This window comes from Macaca fascicularis, chromosome 14 (assembly GCF_037993035.2).
Source record: "Macaca fascicularis isolate 582-1 chromosome 14, T2T-MFA8v1.1".
Classification (NCBI taxonomy): domain Eukaryota; kingdom Metazoa; phylum Chordata; class Mammalia; order Primates; family Cercopithecidae; genus Macaca; species Macaca fascicularis.
Window position 1 is genome coordinate 30387679 of NC_088388.1, and position 18915 is coordinate 30406593.

At 38.7% G+C, this 18915-nt stretch overlaps 1 protein-coding gene across 24 annotated transcripts in view; it reads right to left on the bottom strand.

Moving 5' to 3' along the window:
• CD44 (CD44 molecule (IN blood group)) overlaps positions 1-18915 on the bottom strand; it is a 91485-nt gene that overhangs the window by 31749 nt on the left and 40821 nt on the right. For 12 of the 24 annotated variants that reach the window (XM_005578206.5, XM_005578205.5, XM_065528325.2 and 9 more), the window contains exons 4-5: positions 13084-13152; positions 9928-10158 (exon numbers count right to left, since the gene is read on the bottom strand). In XM_005578206.5, the coding sequence (XP_005578263.1) occupies positions 9928-10158; positions 13084-13152 (300 nt within the window). Of the gene's footprint in view, positions 1-1779; positions 1906-3093; positions 3223-9927; positions 10159-13083; positions 13153-18915 lie in introns of all 24 variants that reach the window. The other 12 variants (XM_045370414.3, XM_045370412.3, XM_045370409.3 and 9 more) reach the window with 2 other exon arrangements.

The following is an 18915-nucleotide window of genomic DNA, read 5'->3' on the forward strand; positions in this document are numbered from 1 at the left end:
GGTGCTAAGCAGAAAAGTAAACTGAAATTGGAAAATATGCCATAGAGATTTTAAAAATTAAAAACAACAACAACAACAACAACAAAAAAAACACCATGGGAAGTTTTTCCCTGAAGCCTGACCATACAATTCATTTGCAGGTAGATATCTTTGGGTTACTCCCCAAGGGAATTTAATTTCTTCAATATCAAGACCACGTCTTTACTAATGGGCCTACCTGCAAAGCTGGGCCACATCCTGAACACAGGAGACAGTGTAATGTAAAACTCCAGTGTTTTTGATTATTTGGTTTTTGTTCTGAAGTTACCAAAAAGAATTTTCTTATTCCATAGATTAAGCTCTGGAGGGGTGCTGGGTCTAAAAAAATCACTTAAAAGTTTAGATAGAAAATTCTAGTTCCTTTTGAGTATTTGTTATATCAATGTTATATATTCAGATGCCTTCAAGGCCTAAGCTATTTTTTTTTTTTTCTGGACCCTTTCTTCTCTGTGTGCTGTCCGTTTGAGGATTAAATTGTCAGGTTTTAATGGAATGGATAGAACTTCAGTGAATTGGGGGAGCTCACATAGCACCCCAAAAGCCTTTTTTCTAAGGAAAAGCAAAACTGTGATGGAGTCAGGTTCAGGATTCTCAGCTCTATTCAGCAAAATCTTAAGTCATTACAGGTATGTGTGGAAAACTCAGTAATCTGGCAGACTATTAGACCAACCTTTGCATGTTTTTAACTTTTTAAGGACATCTTTAAAGCTCAATTTCCATCTCTTTGTTCTCAAAAAGTTTTATAATTGTCAAAAATTTGGATACTATTATGTACCAATAGTGGTTTCATTATTTGCTTTTAATAAGTGGTAATGTCTTGTTAAAGCTAACCTGACATTTGCCCTTCCCTTCAAGGTCTTTGGTGTCCAGCTCATTTGTTAAAACTCTGGATTTGTTCCTTTGACCTTAGTCGGGTTTTGATTAAGATAATTCTTGAGTTCCAGCTCCCATCATTTAAGCCTTAAGGGCCTTCAATTTAGGATCTTCTACAACTTTTTTTTTTTTTTTTTTTTTTTTTGAGATGGAGTCTCGCTCTGTTGCCCAGGCTAGAGTGCTGGAATGCAGTGGCGCTATCTCCTTCCTGATTCACGCCATTCTCCTGCCTCAGCCTCCCAAGTAGCTGGGACTACAGGCGCCTGCCACCACGCCGGGCTAATTTTTTGTATTTCTTAGTAGAGACGGGGTTTCACTGTGTTAGCCAGGATGGTCTCGATTTCCTGACCTCATGATCTGCCCGCCTCGGCCTCCCAGAGTTTTGGTATTACAGGCGTGAGCCACCGCGCCTGGCCTACAAATTTTAATTAATACCCTCCTAATCACATTCTTCAAGTCTATTGCTCCAACAGACCATAAGATTCTGAAAGGCAAAGGCTCTGGCTTTTTTCATCTTTGTGTTTCCAGCACCTAGCACAGTTAAGTACACAATGAATATTTTTTGGACTGTTTTAATGTCATCCTCTGACAAAGCCTGATCATTCAAAGACAATCTGTAGCAGTAGACTTCATTGATAAATAAAACAGGAAGAACCTGAGACATTAGAAATTTTATGAGATATTTTCCCCACTTCTCAAAACATTCTATTTCTTCTTCCATAATCTCATCAAGATATAACTAAGGTATGATCACAGGTTCACCTATTTTTCACATTAACTACTTCTCAAGAGAGATACAATTAGGTATCACTCAGATTAATCAATAAGCCTTGCATAAATGGCTGTACTGTAATTGATTATTCTTACTGGTGCTGGAGATAAAATCTTCATCATCATCAATGCCTGATCCAGAAAAACTGAGGTGTCTGTCTCTTTCATCTTCATTTTCTTCATTTGGCTCCCAGCCTGCTGAGATGGTATTTGAAGACGTACCTGTTGTGGTGACTTGCATTAGTGGCTGAGCTGGATGCCAGGCAACCCACTTGCAAAGGAAGAAAATCAGGCACAGAAGGTATAATGGATTTCCCGAATTTTTAAAAGAAAGTGAGGGAGTTGACTTGCATACCCCAAATTCTTATGTTCTGGTCTCCGAAGCTAATACATAAATCTCAAAACAAGTGACTGTGATCTTTAAAACTGAATATTCTCCTTAAGAAAGCTAAAATAGGTCTTCAAAGGCCAATGAAAACTCCTCCACGCTTTCAGATGTGTTTATTATTAACTCATTAAGCATATGCCATTAAAGCCAAGCCGTCAAGAACAGAATGGAAAGGTTTCATACGTGCCTTTATTTATTTATTTATTTTTTTGGTCAAGACTCCTTCAGAAAAATTTGGAATCTACACCTGTGTCAGTCATTTCATTGTGTTCACAATTTGCTAATTCATTTTTTGTCTTCAGAGATGGAAGCTACACTGCAGTTCCCAACACTACTTCAGCATAGAGCAAAAATGTGGAGCCAATTAACAGAGAAATCATTTTTGGCATTATTAGGCAATCAAAGGGGTTAACTAAAGTGAACTGTGGTTGAGATATTGAGAAATTCTTTTTCTTTTTGAATAAAAAAAGGAGATTAAAAACTTCATCTTCTTCTCAGTGGTTACTGTAAACAATGTCTTTTTACTAAAACGGGGTTTTCTACATTTTAAATGAGATTCAGGCTATCTTAGGGAATGAGCATTTGCCTTTTCGTATGATTAGTGTCTACCCCAAGAATAGTTCCATTGATGAAGATTTTCTATATTTTTTCAGATCTAGCTATGCTATTTCCTCATGAAAGTACAAGACTTTTTATGACTGTGGTAATTTTAGAATATACATGAATAATCTTTCAGAGTCACAATTTTGCTACGTCATTAAAAAAAGCTTATTCCCGTTTTATAGTCTCTATATTAACCTTCTCCTGGGCTATACTAATCCATATATTAGAAAGAAGAAATCTGCTTATTGGTGCCATACAAGCAAAGAAACAGATACCAGAGTTCATGATCCTTCTAAAGTCATAATGAACATTTGTGAGAATAGAAGGAACTTTAGGCTTTAATAACATCCCAGAGGTCAATCAAAATTATTCAACGCTGTCAAGAAAACATATGCTATGAGACAATAATAACTCATTACCAGCCATTTGTGTTGTTGTGTGAAGATGATTCTTGGACTCTGATGGTAGAAACAACCATGAAAACCAATCCTGGGTTTCTTGCCTCTTGGTTGCTGTCTCAGTTGCTGTAGCACTAGTGCTCATCAAAGCTGTTGTAATCATGATTGAATTGATTGTTGAAAGATTAATTAACAGTTCCTAAGAAATAGCATTGAATATGCTTGTACTGTTTTACTATTCAAGAGAATCATCTATATTTGATATAGATAGTGAAAAGAATGGGAAAAAGCAAAAAAGTTCCATTTTTTTTCAGAGGCTCAAACTGAAGTTTATAGAATGTCAGAGAGGGAAGGATCTTAAATGTCATCTGGTTCATGCTCCTTATCTTAAAGATTTAAAAATTGTGCTGGACAGAGCTTCTGACCTATCTGAAGTCAGAAGCCTAATTAGCAAGAGTGAGGGCTCCAGGAACACATGAGAGCCATCTTCAAATTTTGAAAGTCTATATAATGTAAAAGAGGGATTAAATTTTTTGTCTCTGGATCCAGGAGGCCAAATTAGGATCTGTGGTGAAAATTTCAGGGAGATGAATATTCTTCCAAATGTTGAATTGAAAAAAGCAATAATCTGAACTATCCAACAATGAACTTCTTCATAAAGTATTATGTTTCCCATAGTCAGGAAGATCACTTGGCAGGAAAGTTGTGTAAGAGATTAAATTATTAGAAGTGTTGATTGAACCAGACCATTTAACATCCTTTCCAAATCTGAGAGTTTATGATTCTAAAACCCAGCTCTTCAGAGTCCTAGCTCCTTAATCTTCTATACAATCTTGGGCAACCAATACCATTCTCCAAGAATTTAGAATATGATATTTCTGCCAGCAATAGATACATAATCTTAACAATCCAACACACAGGGAAAATGACATAGAAGTAGAAGATTGAAAAATGTGCCTCTCCACTTTTCTCCATTTAGATTCCAAATCCTCTCACAACCTTGCCCAAGGTAATTTCTTATGTCAAACTATATTTTGCAAAGCAGAATAGGACATTTTGAGTCTCATTCTTTGAAAATAGGATAATCAATCAGGAAAGACAGACAGAGATGAAGTGACCCCAATGATCTTGCTAATAAGACCAGAAGCAAGAGTCTTGATTTAAAAATCTCCAAAGACCGCCATTTCTGCAACCAATAATGCACAAAAATGTGTATCAGAAGAATATGAGCTAACAGTAGACAAAAAACTGAGAACAAGTTCAAGCAGAGAGGCTGAAACCATCATCCCCAAACACAAAAGTAAGGTGAGTTAGATTTTTTTTTTCAGCTATCAAGAAAGCCCAAAAATGACCTAAGATGAAATACTGCCAAAAAGACCTTTTCCTTCACATTCTTTGTCCTATGAAGATAAACATTGTCAACATTTAAAAATAGCATTTTCTTTATTCTGCAATTTCTCTATCCCTCCTCCCCACCCCTGCATGATCTTAGACATTGTGATATGGCAATAATAACATAACATGAGCACTATTTTCCTCATGATTATTTATAGAAGTAAAGAATATAATTTGTCCAATGTCATATAAGGCAAACAAATGCAAAGAATCATTTTTCCATGTTTATTACTCCCCTCTGCAGAAAGAATGCCTAGTTATTCTGGAGTATGGCCATTACCTCCATCAATGAAAGTTAATAAATGAAGGTGTCCTTGCAATCTCCCATTTTTACAGGCTTTGAATCGTTCTTCCCCAAAGCTCCTTTATCAATACACTTTGCAGGTATATAGAGCTAAGAGGCACACACCCAGGGAGCTAGTTAGAGGCCTAGATTCTGATATGGAGCAATAGGTCATTTCCTACATTTTACAGCTGAGATTTTAAGTGTTCAAAGAAGGGTTCAGGGCCTACACTTTGATGAGAGAAATCTGCATTTCCTTCTCTTATTATTGGCTGTGAGAATCAGAACAGCAGAAAGGAGAAGCCTGCACTTTCCAGCAGACTTCTTTCTAAAGGACATTTTCTCATTGAATCACACAGTCCATTCATTTGTAGTTTTTCATAATTTCATTCATTCATTCAGAAGTATTCATTCATAGTTTTTCCTTCCTCTTATGGAAAATTCATTCTGATTCTACATACACATTGCCAAAAGGAAAACATACAGGACATTTAAGAATATCAGTCATATTCCCAGATCCACAGGCCTTTCTGATATACCAAGTGGTACAATACCCTATTCTCACTAAGAATGGTGAAGGAGATTTGACGTGATGATGGATGTCCTCTCCCCTAACACTAAAAGATCTGACATTCAGGAGTGCCGATAAGCAAAAGACGAAGCAGTTTACCTGTCATTGCTGTTGTTGTGAGATCCTGAGTCTTAGGCTATGAATTACCAAACCAGGACCAAATCCAGTTATTTTGCTTCTGTGCTGTTGCGTGGCTGTTTGAGTGCACAGTTGAAGTAACTGGATCAATTATGAAAATATCACTTAGTGATATTCCCTCTATAAGTCTTCACTTTCAGTTCTGTCTATATATGATGTCTGTATCTATTATTGAATGATAATTAGAAAAGAAAAATCTAGGCCTTGTTTTATCTTTCCAGACTCCTGACATCTCCCACTATCTTAGGACAACATCAGAAATGCAAATTCCACATGGGTATAAATTTCATGCTACTCATTCTTCAAACTGAACCTCCTGAATTCATGATCAAAGCAAAATCAAGCAGCAACTTAATAACCTGTGAAGGAAAGAAATTTTCTATTTTCTTGATTGGGCGACTGAGCCATGAACTGGAGGTTTTCGAAGCAGAATTTCGAACGATTGCTTTCATTCATTTATCTTTGGATTATCTTTGAGTTGCTAGTATGTATTTTTCACATCTGTCTAACATTGTACCCAGGTAGCTTGTGATGACAACTGGCATTTCAAAGCTCCACCCACATGCATCAGCCTCAGGTCAAACTTCATACTTGAGCAGGAACTTTGCAAAGAAAATGTGTTCAAAGTATAGAAATCAGATAAAGCTTCCTCAGGTATCCATCTACCATTTCTGTTACTTTTTATTCTAATTCAATATGTGTTTCTACCAAAAACCAGAGTAGCCAAAGTTAGAGAAATTCCACATTTTTCTCAGATTAGAGAAAATATCATCAGTAACATTTTGCAATTTAAAATCTCTCATTTGACTCTCAAGTTTGACTTGAGTCCAGCATATTTCCTTGTTGAAGTGGAATGGCAAAAACCATCAGGATAAATATCTAATTTAAGCCAGTTGAGATTTTAAAAGACCACTTTAAATTATATATCCCTTTGAAAATCTATGTTATGACCTCCTTCCTCAAAAAAGAGATGCTACGTATACACACACTCAAAATTTTGCATATTATTTCAGATGGTTCTAGAATGCCTTATGGTCTATCATTGAACCTACTGAAAGTCCATGAACCCTATGTTAAAAACTTTGACTCTACCTATATCAAATGCCAACAGGCATTTGTGCCCCACTGGCACAGTACGTTCTGTCCTCTAAATCAGGCTTGTCCAACCCACACCCTGCGGGCCACATGCGATCCAGGATGGCTTTGAATGTGGCCCAACAAAAATTCATAAACTTTCTTAAAACATTATGAGATTTTGTGTGTGTGTGTTATCCCATCAGCTATGGTTAGTGTTAGTGCATTTTATGTTTGGCCCAGGACAATTCTGCTTCTTCCAATGTGGCCCAGAGAAGCCAAAAGACTGGACACCCCTGCTGTAAAGGACACATTAGTTTAGAACAGAGAGTAGAGAAATAGGAGCCAATTTTACCCATGAAGCTTCCCGACAAACCTGAGCATCCCCTGGAAAATCCACAGACACCACATTCTCACCTCAGAAACTTTATTAAAGATGCATAGTTCCCACCACCCTCACCCAATAGTACACCAGGAAAAAATAGTACCAGAGGAAACAAACCTACAAGAACAAGATAGAAATAGGTGTTATTTTTGTTTTCCTGAAAGGAGTGGTATGAGGGGGAAAAATAGAAAAAGCTACTGCCTAGCCAGCAGAATTTCTAATTTTCCCCACCTAAATAGGCCATACCAGATCTGAAAAAAAAAAAAAAAAAGAAAGTATTCCTTTGACACCCAGAAGACAAGGAAATACAGTGTTCCAAGGCAAGAGTCAGTTTCCTGAATTAGTTTAGGTTTCTTGATCCCAGAGAGCTCCAGGTCACCAATAGGAAGAGGCTGATGACACTCAAGGTAAACAGCCTGCTGGAAGCCTAAAGCTACCCAGATGGTTATTCTGACTAGCTGTCCCTATTGCCACCCACTACAGGCCCTTCAGGAAGGAATGAGCCAGCCGAGCCAAAGACAGCCTTCTTCTATGCTCTTAGCCAGCACTCCTCTTGACCCCTGCCCTCCTGCAATGCATGAGGGAGGTTTTGCAATCACTCCCTCTCACTCTGTCCCAGCTCTCAGTCCAACAGTGATAAGGTTTTGCAAATCTCCTCACTGGACTTTAGAGATACAATTCTATTCAAAAGCCTATCGGTGTTGAGTTTTCCTGTCATGCCATTATGCTACGTTCAAGTTTCCACCAGGTTGTTTGCTTTGGTACCTTTCTTTGCATGAAGCGATCCACTTGGAGCTGCTACTGGCCCATTGGGTCCTACAGTACTTCAGTGACTCTCAGGTTAAACTTGGACTCATCTGGTAGACTCATTAGTCTCTTTCTTTTTTAGCTGCTGAAGGAAACTTAACTAATTTATCTGGGAGGAGAAAGGCACAATTCATTTCTCAGCCCAAATCCTGAACTATGTTTTAGTTAAGTCTTATAAACACTCCTTTTCCCTGATTTCTAAACTAATAGTATATGGTCTCCATGAAGGTAAGTCCAACTCTGAATTCCTAGCATCCTAGAGCCATGTCTGGCATACAGAAGACCTCAAATATTGATTCAATGAATAAATATCTCGGTAATCTTTGCTTCTCTTCAATGTTACTTCCTACCCATGTTTATCCTTGGATCGCAATCATTCTAATAGGCCTGGTACATAGTAGGTTCTCAAAATACATTTGCTGACTAACTTAGGAAGGGAAGACACAGTTCTTAAGAGATATTCTATGAGGGTTAATAAAATGTGCTAATTGCCTTTTTAAAACACACATGAAATACTATTTTGTATAGGCTATTAGTGGCTTGAATGTTAGCTATGTATGGTCCCCATAACTTATGTTTTATCAGGATTTTCTTCTTTGGTGGGAAGCGGTACTTTAGGGTAGACCTATTCTGCTTCCTGCTGAGACCACTAATTATTGTGTTTGCCAGCATCTGACAAAATTGCATGCCATAATGATAAGCACCTTTGACATGGTTACTTTAAAAAGACAGGAACCCAAGAAGCAGTGAGTGGCTAGCAGCACTGCCTGCTTGGTTTGCAGAAGCCTCTCTCAAGAAGGGCTGCCCACGGGACTACCAACAATAAGCTGATGCAAACTCAAGAGGGCCAATCACCCAAGAAAGCATGGACAGCTTGAAAAAGTTGCTTTTTAAAAGGCTTCAAAGAATGTGCAGGGAGTGATGGGAACCCCAAGCCTATTTATATCATGCCCTCAGCCAGAGACTGACAGAAATTTAAAACACTATTGCACAAGTGACCTTATAAATGAAATCACAGTGCTGTGGGGGTTTCCCTGGTTTCTGGGTGGCGAGGAATAGAGAAGGGCCCTGTCTTGAGTATTCACAAGCTAGCGCATTTCTGCCACACTCTTTGGGGCCCAAGTTTCACCCCTCAGGAGCTATAGCCAGGAAAAGAGAAAATCCACACCATACTAGGAAAACTGCTCCAGATGCAGATGTCCTATTTGAGTTTGATTAATCCTCCACTGGAGGAACATGGCCCATCTGGGAGCCCATTTCAAAACAAACTGTAGAAGAAAAGCAAAGAGGGAAACAGAGGAGACAAGAGATATGTAAACACTTTCCAGTGGAGCTGAAGCGCAAGGGGCACACTCCAAAGAAATCGAACGCAATGTTTACATACTTCCACTCTTGCAGCTCTGAGTAACGAATTACCCCCACACACCAAGTAAGTATTGAGAACATTCCCCAACAGGCTGGAATATAGAGCTCTTAAGCTGATTTGATTTCACCAGAAAACTCATCCAGATATGCTTCCTTGGACCAAAAATGAAGGAATTGTTGAGTAAATCATGGTTGATGAAAATCACTGAATATCACACTATCAATAGTTTAAGTGTAAATCAAGTTAAAACATAAAAAGCCACAGTTGACCCATGTATGCCTACAGTTCCATTATTGGAACGCTAAGCATGTGGGAGTTATTTATATCCTACTGCTCAAGGTCATCACCAAGTTCTGATTGCAAAAATTAAAAAAATTGCAACCTCAGGCATAAACGGGTTTTTAAAAAGGTGATAGTGGAGTGGTACGCAAACTGTATGATCCCGACTTTATGAAAACAATCTTATCCATAGGTGGATAAGAACAAGAAGGAAACATGAAAAAATGAAAATGGTTTTCATACCAGGCTTGAATTGTCACTGTATCTCTGGGGATAAGAGAATAAGGAGGGCTCTCCCCAAAATAAAACTTCCTATATGGCACTTCTTATGCCAAGGTAAGAAAAACAGTTATAGATGAGGAAAAAAAGGTAGGCAGTAGTAGTCAGTGCATACAGTTCACTGACAACCACAAGAGCCCACCTCCCCAGATGGCATCACCAGCTTCCAGCTGTCTAGAGATGAGGAAATCAGCATGTGAGTGTGCAATGCTCAGGAAGGTCAGAGACATTTTGCCAAGGAATTGCTACTGGGAAGCACAGTGATTTATTTTCCTTACTGGTAGCAGGGATTCTGTCTGTGCTGTCGGTGATCCAGGGACCGTCTTCGTCTGGGATGGGGTGTGCAGTAGAAAAGGTGTGAAAGATGTAACCTCCCGAAGTGCTGCTCCTTTCACTGGAGGATCCGCTGCTCACGTCATCGTCAGTAGGGTTGCTGGGGTAGATGTCTTCAGGATTCGTTCTGTATTCTCCTTTCTTGATATAGCGAGTGCCATCGGGGTTAACAATAGCTGGGAGAGAGAAAAGGTTCTTACAGAACTTCACAGCTCATATTTTGAGTTTGTGGATTAGCATTTAACATAGTGACTTCAAAGCTATTTTCCTCTGCTTTATGAAAATGAAAAACACCTATCTATCCAGTGATGGGACAGAGTGGCAGATGCACTTAGAAAGTGCAGCCTCCCATCCCCCCACACACCCTGGGGATGAGGCAGGAAACAAGGAAGTACTGGGGAGTCCCATCCCCATGTTTGAATCCCAGCTTCATAGAGCTCTGGACAAGGCAACTCTGAGCTTCAGTTTCCTCATTTGTAAAATGGGGATTAAGTGATACATTGTAAGTAAAGTGCTCAGCACAGTATTCAAAATACAGTGGGTGCTCAATAAATAATCATCCTCCCACTTGGTTCCCTACTCTCCCTTCTGAAGTACATATAAAATGTGTTGCTATTAATTCCATATATTCCTCCAAAAAGGATTTGAAGTAGCAGACTAATAGCCTCAGCAGGGAAGATACATCTGAAAATTGATGAAGATTTAGATTTTCTTTTTTAAGGGGCAAATTTTGTCTGCTTGTGCAAACACCCACTTCTGGCTAGGAAATCAGCAGGTCTAAATACAGACAGAGCCTTTGCAGTTCTCTGTGAAATTCAACCTGGAAATTAACAAGCACAGATATACACGAAGATCAACATCTGTGGTTTCAACAAGCAAATGACTAGAATGAACTGGAGAAGAAAAAGCCTGAATGGATTCATTCATTATTCCTCCCTAAAAGTATTTGCTGCTCTCAAGTCTGGGCCACTCACTACGCAAGTGAGATGAAATTATTTTCTGCTGTATTGCATTGATGGGACTAAAGGTTCTTTTTGGCCACCTATTTAGCTTGCTCAAATGGAACTTTTTTTTTTTGAGATGGTCTGTTGCCCAGGCTGGGGTACAGTGGTACAATCTCGGCGTGCTGCAACCTCTGCCTCCTGGGTTCAAGCAGCTCTCCTGCCTCAGCCTCCCAAGTAGCTGGGACTACAAGTGCACGCCACCACACCCAGCTAATTTTTGTATTTTTAGTTGACATGGGGTTTCACCATGTTGGCCAGGCTGGTCTTGAACTCTTGACCTCAGGTAATCTGCCTGCCTCGGCCTGGGATTACAGGAGTGAGCCACTGTGCCAAGCCTCAAGTGGAACTATTAATAATACATAAATGAAAAAAAAAATCAACGTGTCAATCACCCTGGTAATCTCTGCTGGTGAGGATTTGACAAGGAAATATTGTTGACCAAACTCTTACAGGTCTGGACTTCAAAAGAGAACTGTGGGCATCAAAGAAACAGGGCATTTATTAAACATCTACTATGGGCTGGGCATACATTAGACATAGTGTCTTTTACAAATTTCCTGAAAATTCTCATAGGTTGTTCCATTATACGTATGAGAAAACTGAGGATCAGAAAAACTATGTCACTCCTCTAAAATCTCACACATGGTGAGGAACTGGGATTTCAAACCAGGCCTGACCAAGACAGCACATCTCATGTCATAGCCATCATGGTGTGAAGCCTCCCCTTCCTATTGCAAGGCACAGGTCAGGCACAATTCCTTACACAACAATGTGGGGCTGGGTTTGTATGGTCTACAAAGATTCTCATCCGTCTGCCACTGCAACATCATGCCCATGCACACTGTCAGTGTCCAGCTGTGAGGAAGCAGAAATCAGACCTCCTCAACACTGTACTGTTTCCCATTAAATGAGGCTCAGAGGCAGTAAGATCAGGGTTAGCAGACTAGCCTATTTGAAAGTTCTGGTTCAGATTTTCTGATTTCTAAAATGCTGGAATAGGCCAGGCATGGTGGCTCATGCCCGTAACCCTGGCACTTGGGAGGTTGAGGAGGGAGGATTGCTTGAGCCCAGGAGTTCAAGACCAGCCTGGACAACATAGTGAGACCCCCATGTCTATTTTTAAAAAGTGCATGAATATATACATCTGTGGATAATCAAATATCAGGATGATTTAAGATGGATGTGGTATAAATAATGTCAAAACTCATATCAGGAAGTTTATATCCTTCATGATTATCTTTCAATACTTCAGTTATATCAAACATGAAATTGCTAATTGGGGCCAAAATGCCCCTATGCCCGACACTTATTAATCCCCCTTGATAAGAGAGAACATGACTCAGACCCAGAGTTTTCAGCAGCTACAAATTAAGAACATTATTTAATTTTTCTTACATTTTAATATGTTATTAAGGTTGCCTTCTATTGATGATGTGGTGTTGGTTTTCCATGTGCAATTTCTTTTTAAAAATAAATGCATTTTAAGTAGAAAACAATGGTCAATTAAATAAAAAAATCAAGTAAATGATAGCATTGTATATATAGAGATACCAAAAACATGTGAAAGTTGGTTTCGAATGACTGAAGTTTGAGGAACGATGCATGAGTGTAAACCAGAGAGCAGTTTCAAGTCATTGCAGAAAAAAGGGAAGGGACACTGAATTAAAGCCAACTGTCCTTAGTCTTAGGGAAATGACTAATTTTTTTTTTTTTTTTTTTTTTCTGAAATGGAGTCTCACTCTGTTGCCCAGGCTGGAGTGCAGTGGCGCAATCTCAGCTCATTACAACCTCTGCCTCCTAGGTTCAAGCCATTCTCCTGCCTCAGCCTCCCGAGTAGCTGGGATTACAGGTGCCTGTCACTACACCCAGCTAATTTTTTGTATTTTTAGTAGAGATAAGGTTTCGCCATATTGGTCAGGCTGGTCTCAAACTTCTGACCTCAAGTGATCCAACCACCTCAGCCTCCCAAAGTGCTGGGATTACAGAAGTAAGCCACCACACCTGGCCTAATGTTCTATTCAAATATACCATAGAGAACCCACCTGAGCCCCTTCCCCAAAATAGGAAAATTCAATTAAGATTAGAAGAGAGACATACTTATGGTAATTGGTCCATCAAAGGCATTGGGCAGGTCTGTGACTGATGTACAATCTTCTTTAGGTGGAGCTATGGGGTAGGAAAAAAAAAAGGATGAGAACACTTTAAAAATATGAGGAAAATCTATTCTCATTTTTATTAGTCAGTTAGGATGGAGTTTTATTATAACTTGTCCCAAATAATTTTCTTTTTCCAAAACTCCGTAAGTTGGCTAGGAATTTCTCTGTCTTCTGTGATGCGTTTTCCATTTTTACTTGATTTCATAAATTTCTGGAACTTATGAAATTTCCAGAAATTTCCCCACCCCCATGAATTCATTCATTAATAAATGTACATTCTATATCAGGCACTGTGGAAGCCTGAGATAGACATGGCTCCTTCTCTAATGCAAACACATTAGGGAGGATTTTTTAAGTTTGTGATTATAAAGGTAATGCAGGAACATTGTAAAAAATTTAAAAGTAAAGTATGAACTATCATGAGAAGATCATTTATAATCTGGGCAATCCACAGAAATGATGAGAAAACATGACAGACACACAATCAAATGTTTATCAACATGAACAGCCTGACAATCTGAAGGTTAAAATAACATAATCATAACAAAGAATTTACTCAGTTGAAATATTAAAAACCAAATGAATCTCTAGTCTTTCATTAATGTAGTAATGTATTTATTAATTTAGCTGATCTTTTGAAGTGCTTACTCTATATAGACAGCTTCTCAGCATGTTGCTTCTGAGGTTGACCACCTTTGGCCTAGGTGCCCACAATATTTTTCAAGGTTACTGTTTTGGCATATCTCATTATTGGTATTTCTGGATTTTTTCCTCTTGTTCTCCATTTATCCTCTGCTCTTTCATCCTTTTCTTTAGGAATAAATATTTCTGCCTGAATCTTGGACCTGACTGATCATCCACAGATGTTACTGGTAGCCCTCTGAGCAGCACTGTCTCAAGCCCCCTGACAACAGGCCCTGAAACTTCCACCCTGCATTTCATTCCTTGTGTCTTAAAAGCAGACTGCAGAGTAGCTGAAGCAACCTTCCATTCATGCCAAAGTGCTTTATTCTGTGACTAGACCTTGAATTGAGCTCTAAAGCCTCAGAGAGCTTTAAACTGGTTTTGCTGCTGTAGAAAGGTTAAGTCCATTTGTGCATTACAGTTTTTGTACTGTGTGTGTGCATACGTAAATGTAAAATGGAAATTTATTTGTTAGGTTAGTTTCTCCCAGAATTGCTCCTGGCAAAGAGGAAGAAGGAGATGGATGGGTGGAGACGGATAGATGGATAGAGAGAGGGAGGGAGGAAGAGAGGCAGGCAGACAGACTGCTATCACAAGTACTTTAAGTGTCCTGCTATAATTTTTGTGTGCGCATTAAAGTGAATAGAAACACAAGTTGAACAAAACAGGTTTTGTTTGCTTCCTAGTACATGCGAGCATCTTTTCCCACAGATAAAAGAGGATAACCTTAACCTGCCCATTTCTTTGGCCTCATAGTGAAACTAACTGTCAGTTTTATACATTCGATTGGAAAAAACAGAAAGTTTTAGGAAAAGCCATTCTTGCAAAGCCTGTTCTAAAAGATTTCTCAGATTTTTTAAAAAAGAAATATCACCTCCTTGGCGAGGCCATTCCTTATCATCCAATCTAAACTGCTTCATCGCTCCCCCACACCTGTCACCATCACGCAGCATCTTGCTCTCATTTCTTCTTCATGTTTACCACTATATAAACTTATCTTGTTCATCTTACTTGATGGCTGTTAATGGCACATCTCTCAATCACTGCTTCCTGCTACCTGCCTCCCTCCCTAGAAATATATAAGTTCCACAGATGAGTAATAACTTTATCTGTCTTGGCCAGAACGTTTATGTGTGATGGGGACAGATAAACATGCAATAAAAATGTGTTAAATGGATGAAAAAAGAAAAAAGTACCAATATAATTTCCCAAGGGTCTATTCTTCCAGTAAACACACCTAAGATGTTAACCCCCAAAATGGGTCTCCAAATATGTACAGGTCAAGCATTTAGATTATCCCTAAATGATAATGCCATAAGAAATAATTAAAGGAAGTTACATCTATAACTCTTCATTTATTACTTTTAAGCATCTACTCAACACTTATATGCCAGACTATATAAAAGGAGAAAAGAAGATGAGCATGCTTCTGTCCCTGCTTGTGAGAAATTCACAAGGTCATCGGGGACAGTAATAATTAATATTAATTTAGCTTTTTACAGTTTTCAAAAATATTTTCCAAAATTATTGCACTTGAAATAAGGGCATATAACCAACCTGGGAGATTTGGTGGAGTATCTATCTTGTTTCTCATGGAAATATCAGCAGAAACTGACCCAACCTATGAGATGTTTCTGATATTTGTATGTTGTGCATACCTGGAACCAGGCTTTGGATTATGGCTTCTTAATGCCAGGGATGCAGCAACCTCCCCCAACTTCAAATATAACTGCAAGTAACAGTACACTGGGAATTTCCAGGCAGCAAGTTGTAATAGAATGGAGCATGATGTCAAAAACCCTAAGACAGTTTTGTAAATTATTAGAGCATTCGTTCACATGGACCCCCTTCATGCTCCAATTCACCTTAACTTTTATAAAGAACATCAAATCTGGCAAATACACTTAGTGGATGGTGACCCAAATGTGCAATTAACACACTCATGCTCTCATGTCGGATTCCAGGGCCTCATTAGATAGCCTTTCTTTCCATTTAATGAGCTCTGTACTGCTTGGAAAGCTAGACCTGGTGAGGTATTCCTGAATCTGAGGACTTGTTAGAAATTCTCTGAGGTGGGCATTCTCATAAACCTTGGCTTCAACACACCAAAATAACCAAGAGAAACATTAATTATTCAGTCTGGCCACTAATCTCCAGATAGAAAAGCACCCTCTTCAATGCTGGATACATTTTAGTTATCTCAGAAATATTCTCAAATAGTTGTTGAATAAAGGAGGAAATGAATAAACAAATACATGTAGAATCTTCCCTTTAATTCTACCTTCAGAATAAAATGAGGCACTTGACTGAAAGCAAGCTTAAATGAATCAATTCAAGTCAGTTCTGTGTTCACACAGAAGTCACCAGGCTCACATTGGTCCTCAGCCACTGAGAATGAGGGGGGAAAAAAAAATCACAAAGGTCTTTTCAAGTTCTGCCTTATTTTCATTTGTTAGCCACAGGCCATGTTTTCTAAAAATATTGCTAAAACTTTAAGCTTATGGAAGCTATCTACTAAGATCAAGCTGACTTTTGTCCCTATAGCTGTTTTATGGGGGGATCACAGCACTGGGACAGGACCACCTACTAGCAGCTTTCAGGCTAAATTAGATTCAGGGATCCTTGCAATGAAATCCTTTGTATACAGCAGTTTATCAAAATCTTTAGCTCACTTAATACCCCTATCATCTGACTCTAATTCAAGACATTTAGAATTTATGTATCCTTAAACACATTTATCCTCTTCTCCAGTTTCTTTTTTTTTTTTTTTTGTCTCATTGCTTCAACGAGATTGTTAACTCCTTTAAGACAAGAAATGTAGCCTCCAGTTCCTTCTTACCCCATCTGTGCCTAGTGCAGTACTGAGCACATAGAGGTGATCAATAAATATTCCCTTTAAACTTAAAAACTTACAAAAGTAGCTATCAATATTGAGTCAATTTGGAAAATAGACAAAAGGAAAAATAGTACTTCTAGCTTTATTATTTAATTCATCCATTTTAGTAAGGAACATACCCCCTGTACTTCTCAAACTTTTCAACTGAACTAACCCTCCAAGGAGAAGAAAATTAATCAATGCTCTTGCTCCCAACTCCAGGGATGGACCCAACCTCATGAACAAAATTAAGGATAGAAACAAGTCTCAGTAGCAGCCTGCCTAGATGGCTTCGATGCCAGGCAATAAAACAGTGTGAGCTTCTACCTATTTGAGTTGAGGTTCCTTTTGGCAAGTGAAACCAACTTGCAAAACAGGTAAGACAATGTGGGTATGCAACTACATAATTTATTGCATACATTCATTCAGTAAGACTCAATGGGAGATGCAATAAGCAGTGCCCAGAGACTCAGGAGTGTACAACTTCAGGCCAGCCCTTTCCCACTGAGCCAACCTCTTCGTCTAAAGCACAGACTTTTCCCAATGTCTCCCTCTGACCTGTTGCACCGAGATGGAGCTAGCTAGACCACATGTTGCTCTATGTCTATTTCTTGCTTTTTTATATGTGGTTTTCTCATTATAATATCATTAGAGTGACATGCTAGACATGGGTATGGGAACTTAGTATGTATGAGTCGTGTACTATTTAGCGTTAATTGGACTCCCTTCCCTTTATCAAACTCCATTTGTGTTCTTCACTCATATAACAGGGAGGAGTAAACATTATACAGTTTTCTGTTCCTGTTTTGTGTGTCTCTCCATAGGTTTAATGACCTGTAAATTTTTGTCAAAATCTACCGGCTTCACACACTCCATTTCAACTAGCCAGCCCTGATACTTTGTCCTAAACTCTAGATTTCTTCTCTGAATTTCCACTCTGATACCTACTGTTCACACAACAAAGAGTGGGTGGTGTAGATTAAAGCCACTGATGTAATCTCACAATTAATTTTAATTTTTGTTTTTTTATTAGTAGGTAGAAGATCTCATAATTAAGTTGATGTTCTTTTTATAGCTTAAAAATCCATGCAGATTTTTATATTTTACTACCATAAATATATATGGTATATATATGGTATATGTGATATATATGGTATATATATATCTGTGATATCTTGATTTTATATATATATTTATATGTGTTTGTCTCAGGCTGTTAATGTCTTAAGTCCCTTTCCAGCTAATTTAACATCTCCTTCCCATCTTTGAGGAAAACTGATGCTCCAACAAGATGTACCAAGTTTACCTCAAGGCTTCATCTTTCCCTTCACACAACTTCAAACTTTCCATGGGAACAGAAGACCCAGTTTAAGAGGTAAGACTTTTGACAGGTGGCATCCAGATATTTGACATTTATAATTTTGATTCTTTTCAAAAAATTCTGAAAATTCATGATGCATAGAACTATTTAATTTTGCTAGGACTTGAATAAGGCTCATAAGCCTGAGTTTCTAGGTTAATGGTTGGGAGAAAGTCACAAAGACATAGAGAAAGGCTGGCCTGTGTCCTAGCATCTACATCTTAACTTAGGTTTCTTCTCCTCTGATTCTCTTAACTGTTGGGTAAGGGATATTTAAGAAGGTCAAAGGCATACCATATACTCTCCAAGAATTTTTTCCAGCCCTCTCATATAATAAATAGCTCTCAGCTAAGACATTTGACTTACACCCCGAAGCTATCATTAGATTCATGTCACTCCCTTATTCAAAACCTGTAATGACTTCCCATCACACTGAGAATGAATCACCCCCTGTTAGCGGGCCCTTGCTTAGCTCTCTGACGTTGTTCCTTGGCATTCTCCCCTCTGAGCACTGATATTCTCACAACAGGCCAGGGGGCACTTTTCCTGACCACCTTCTCAGAAAATAAAAGCATCCCTGACACTAGTTAGCCTTGTACTCTGCTCTCTTTTTTACAACACTTGTATCACTTTCTGACTTCATACATGGCAAGCTTGTCCAACCAGCGGCTCACAGGCCACGGGTGTTCCAGGATGACTTTGAATGTGGTCCAACACAAATCCGTAAACTTTCTTAAAACATTATGAGATTTTTTTGTGTGTGATTTTTGTTTGTTTTTTAGCTTATCAGCTACTGTTAGTTTTAGTGTAATTTATGTGGAGCCCAAGACAATTCTTCTCCCAGTGTGGCCCAG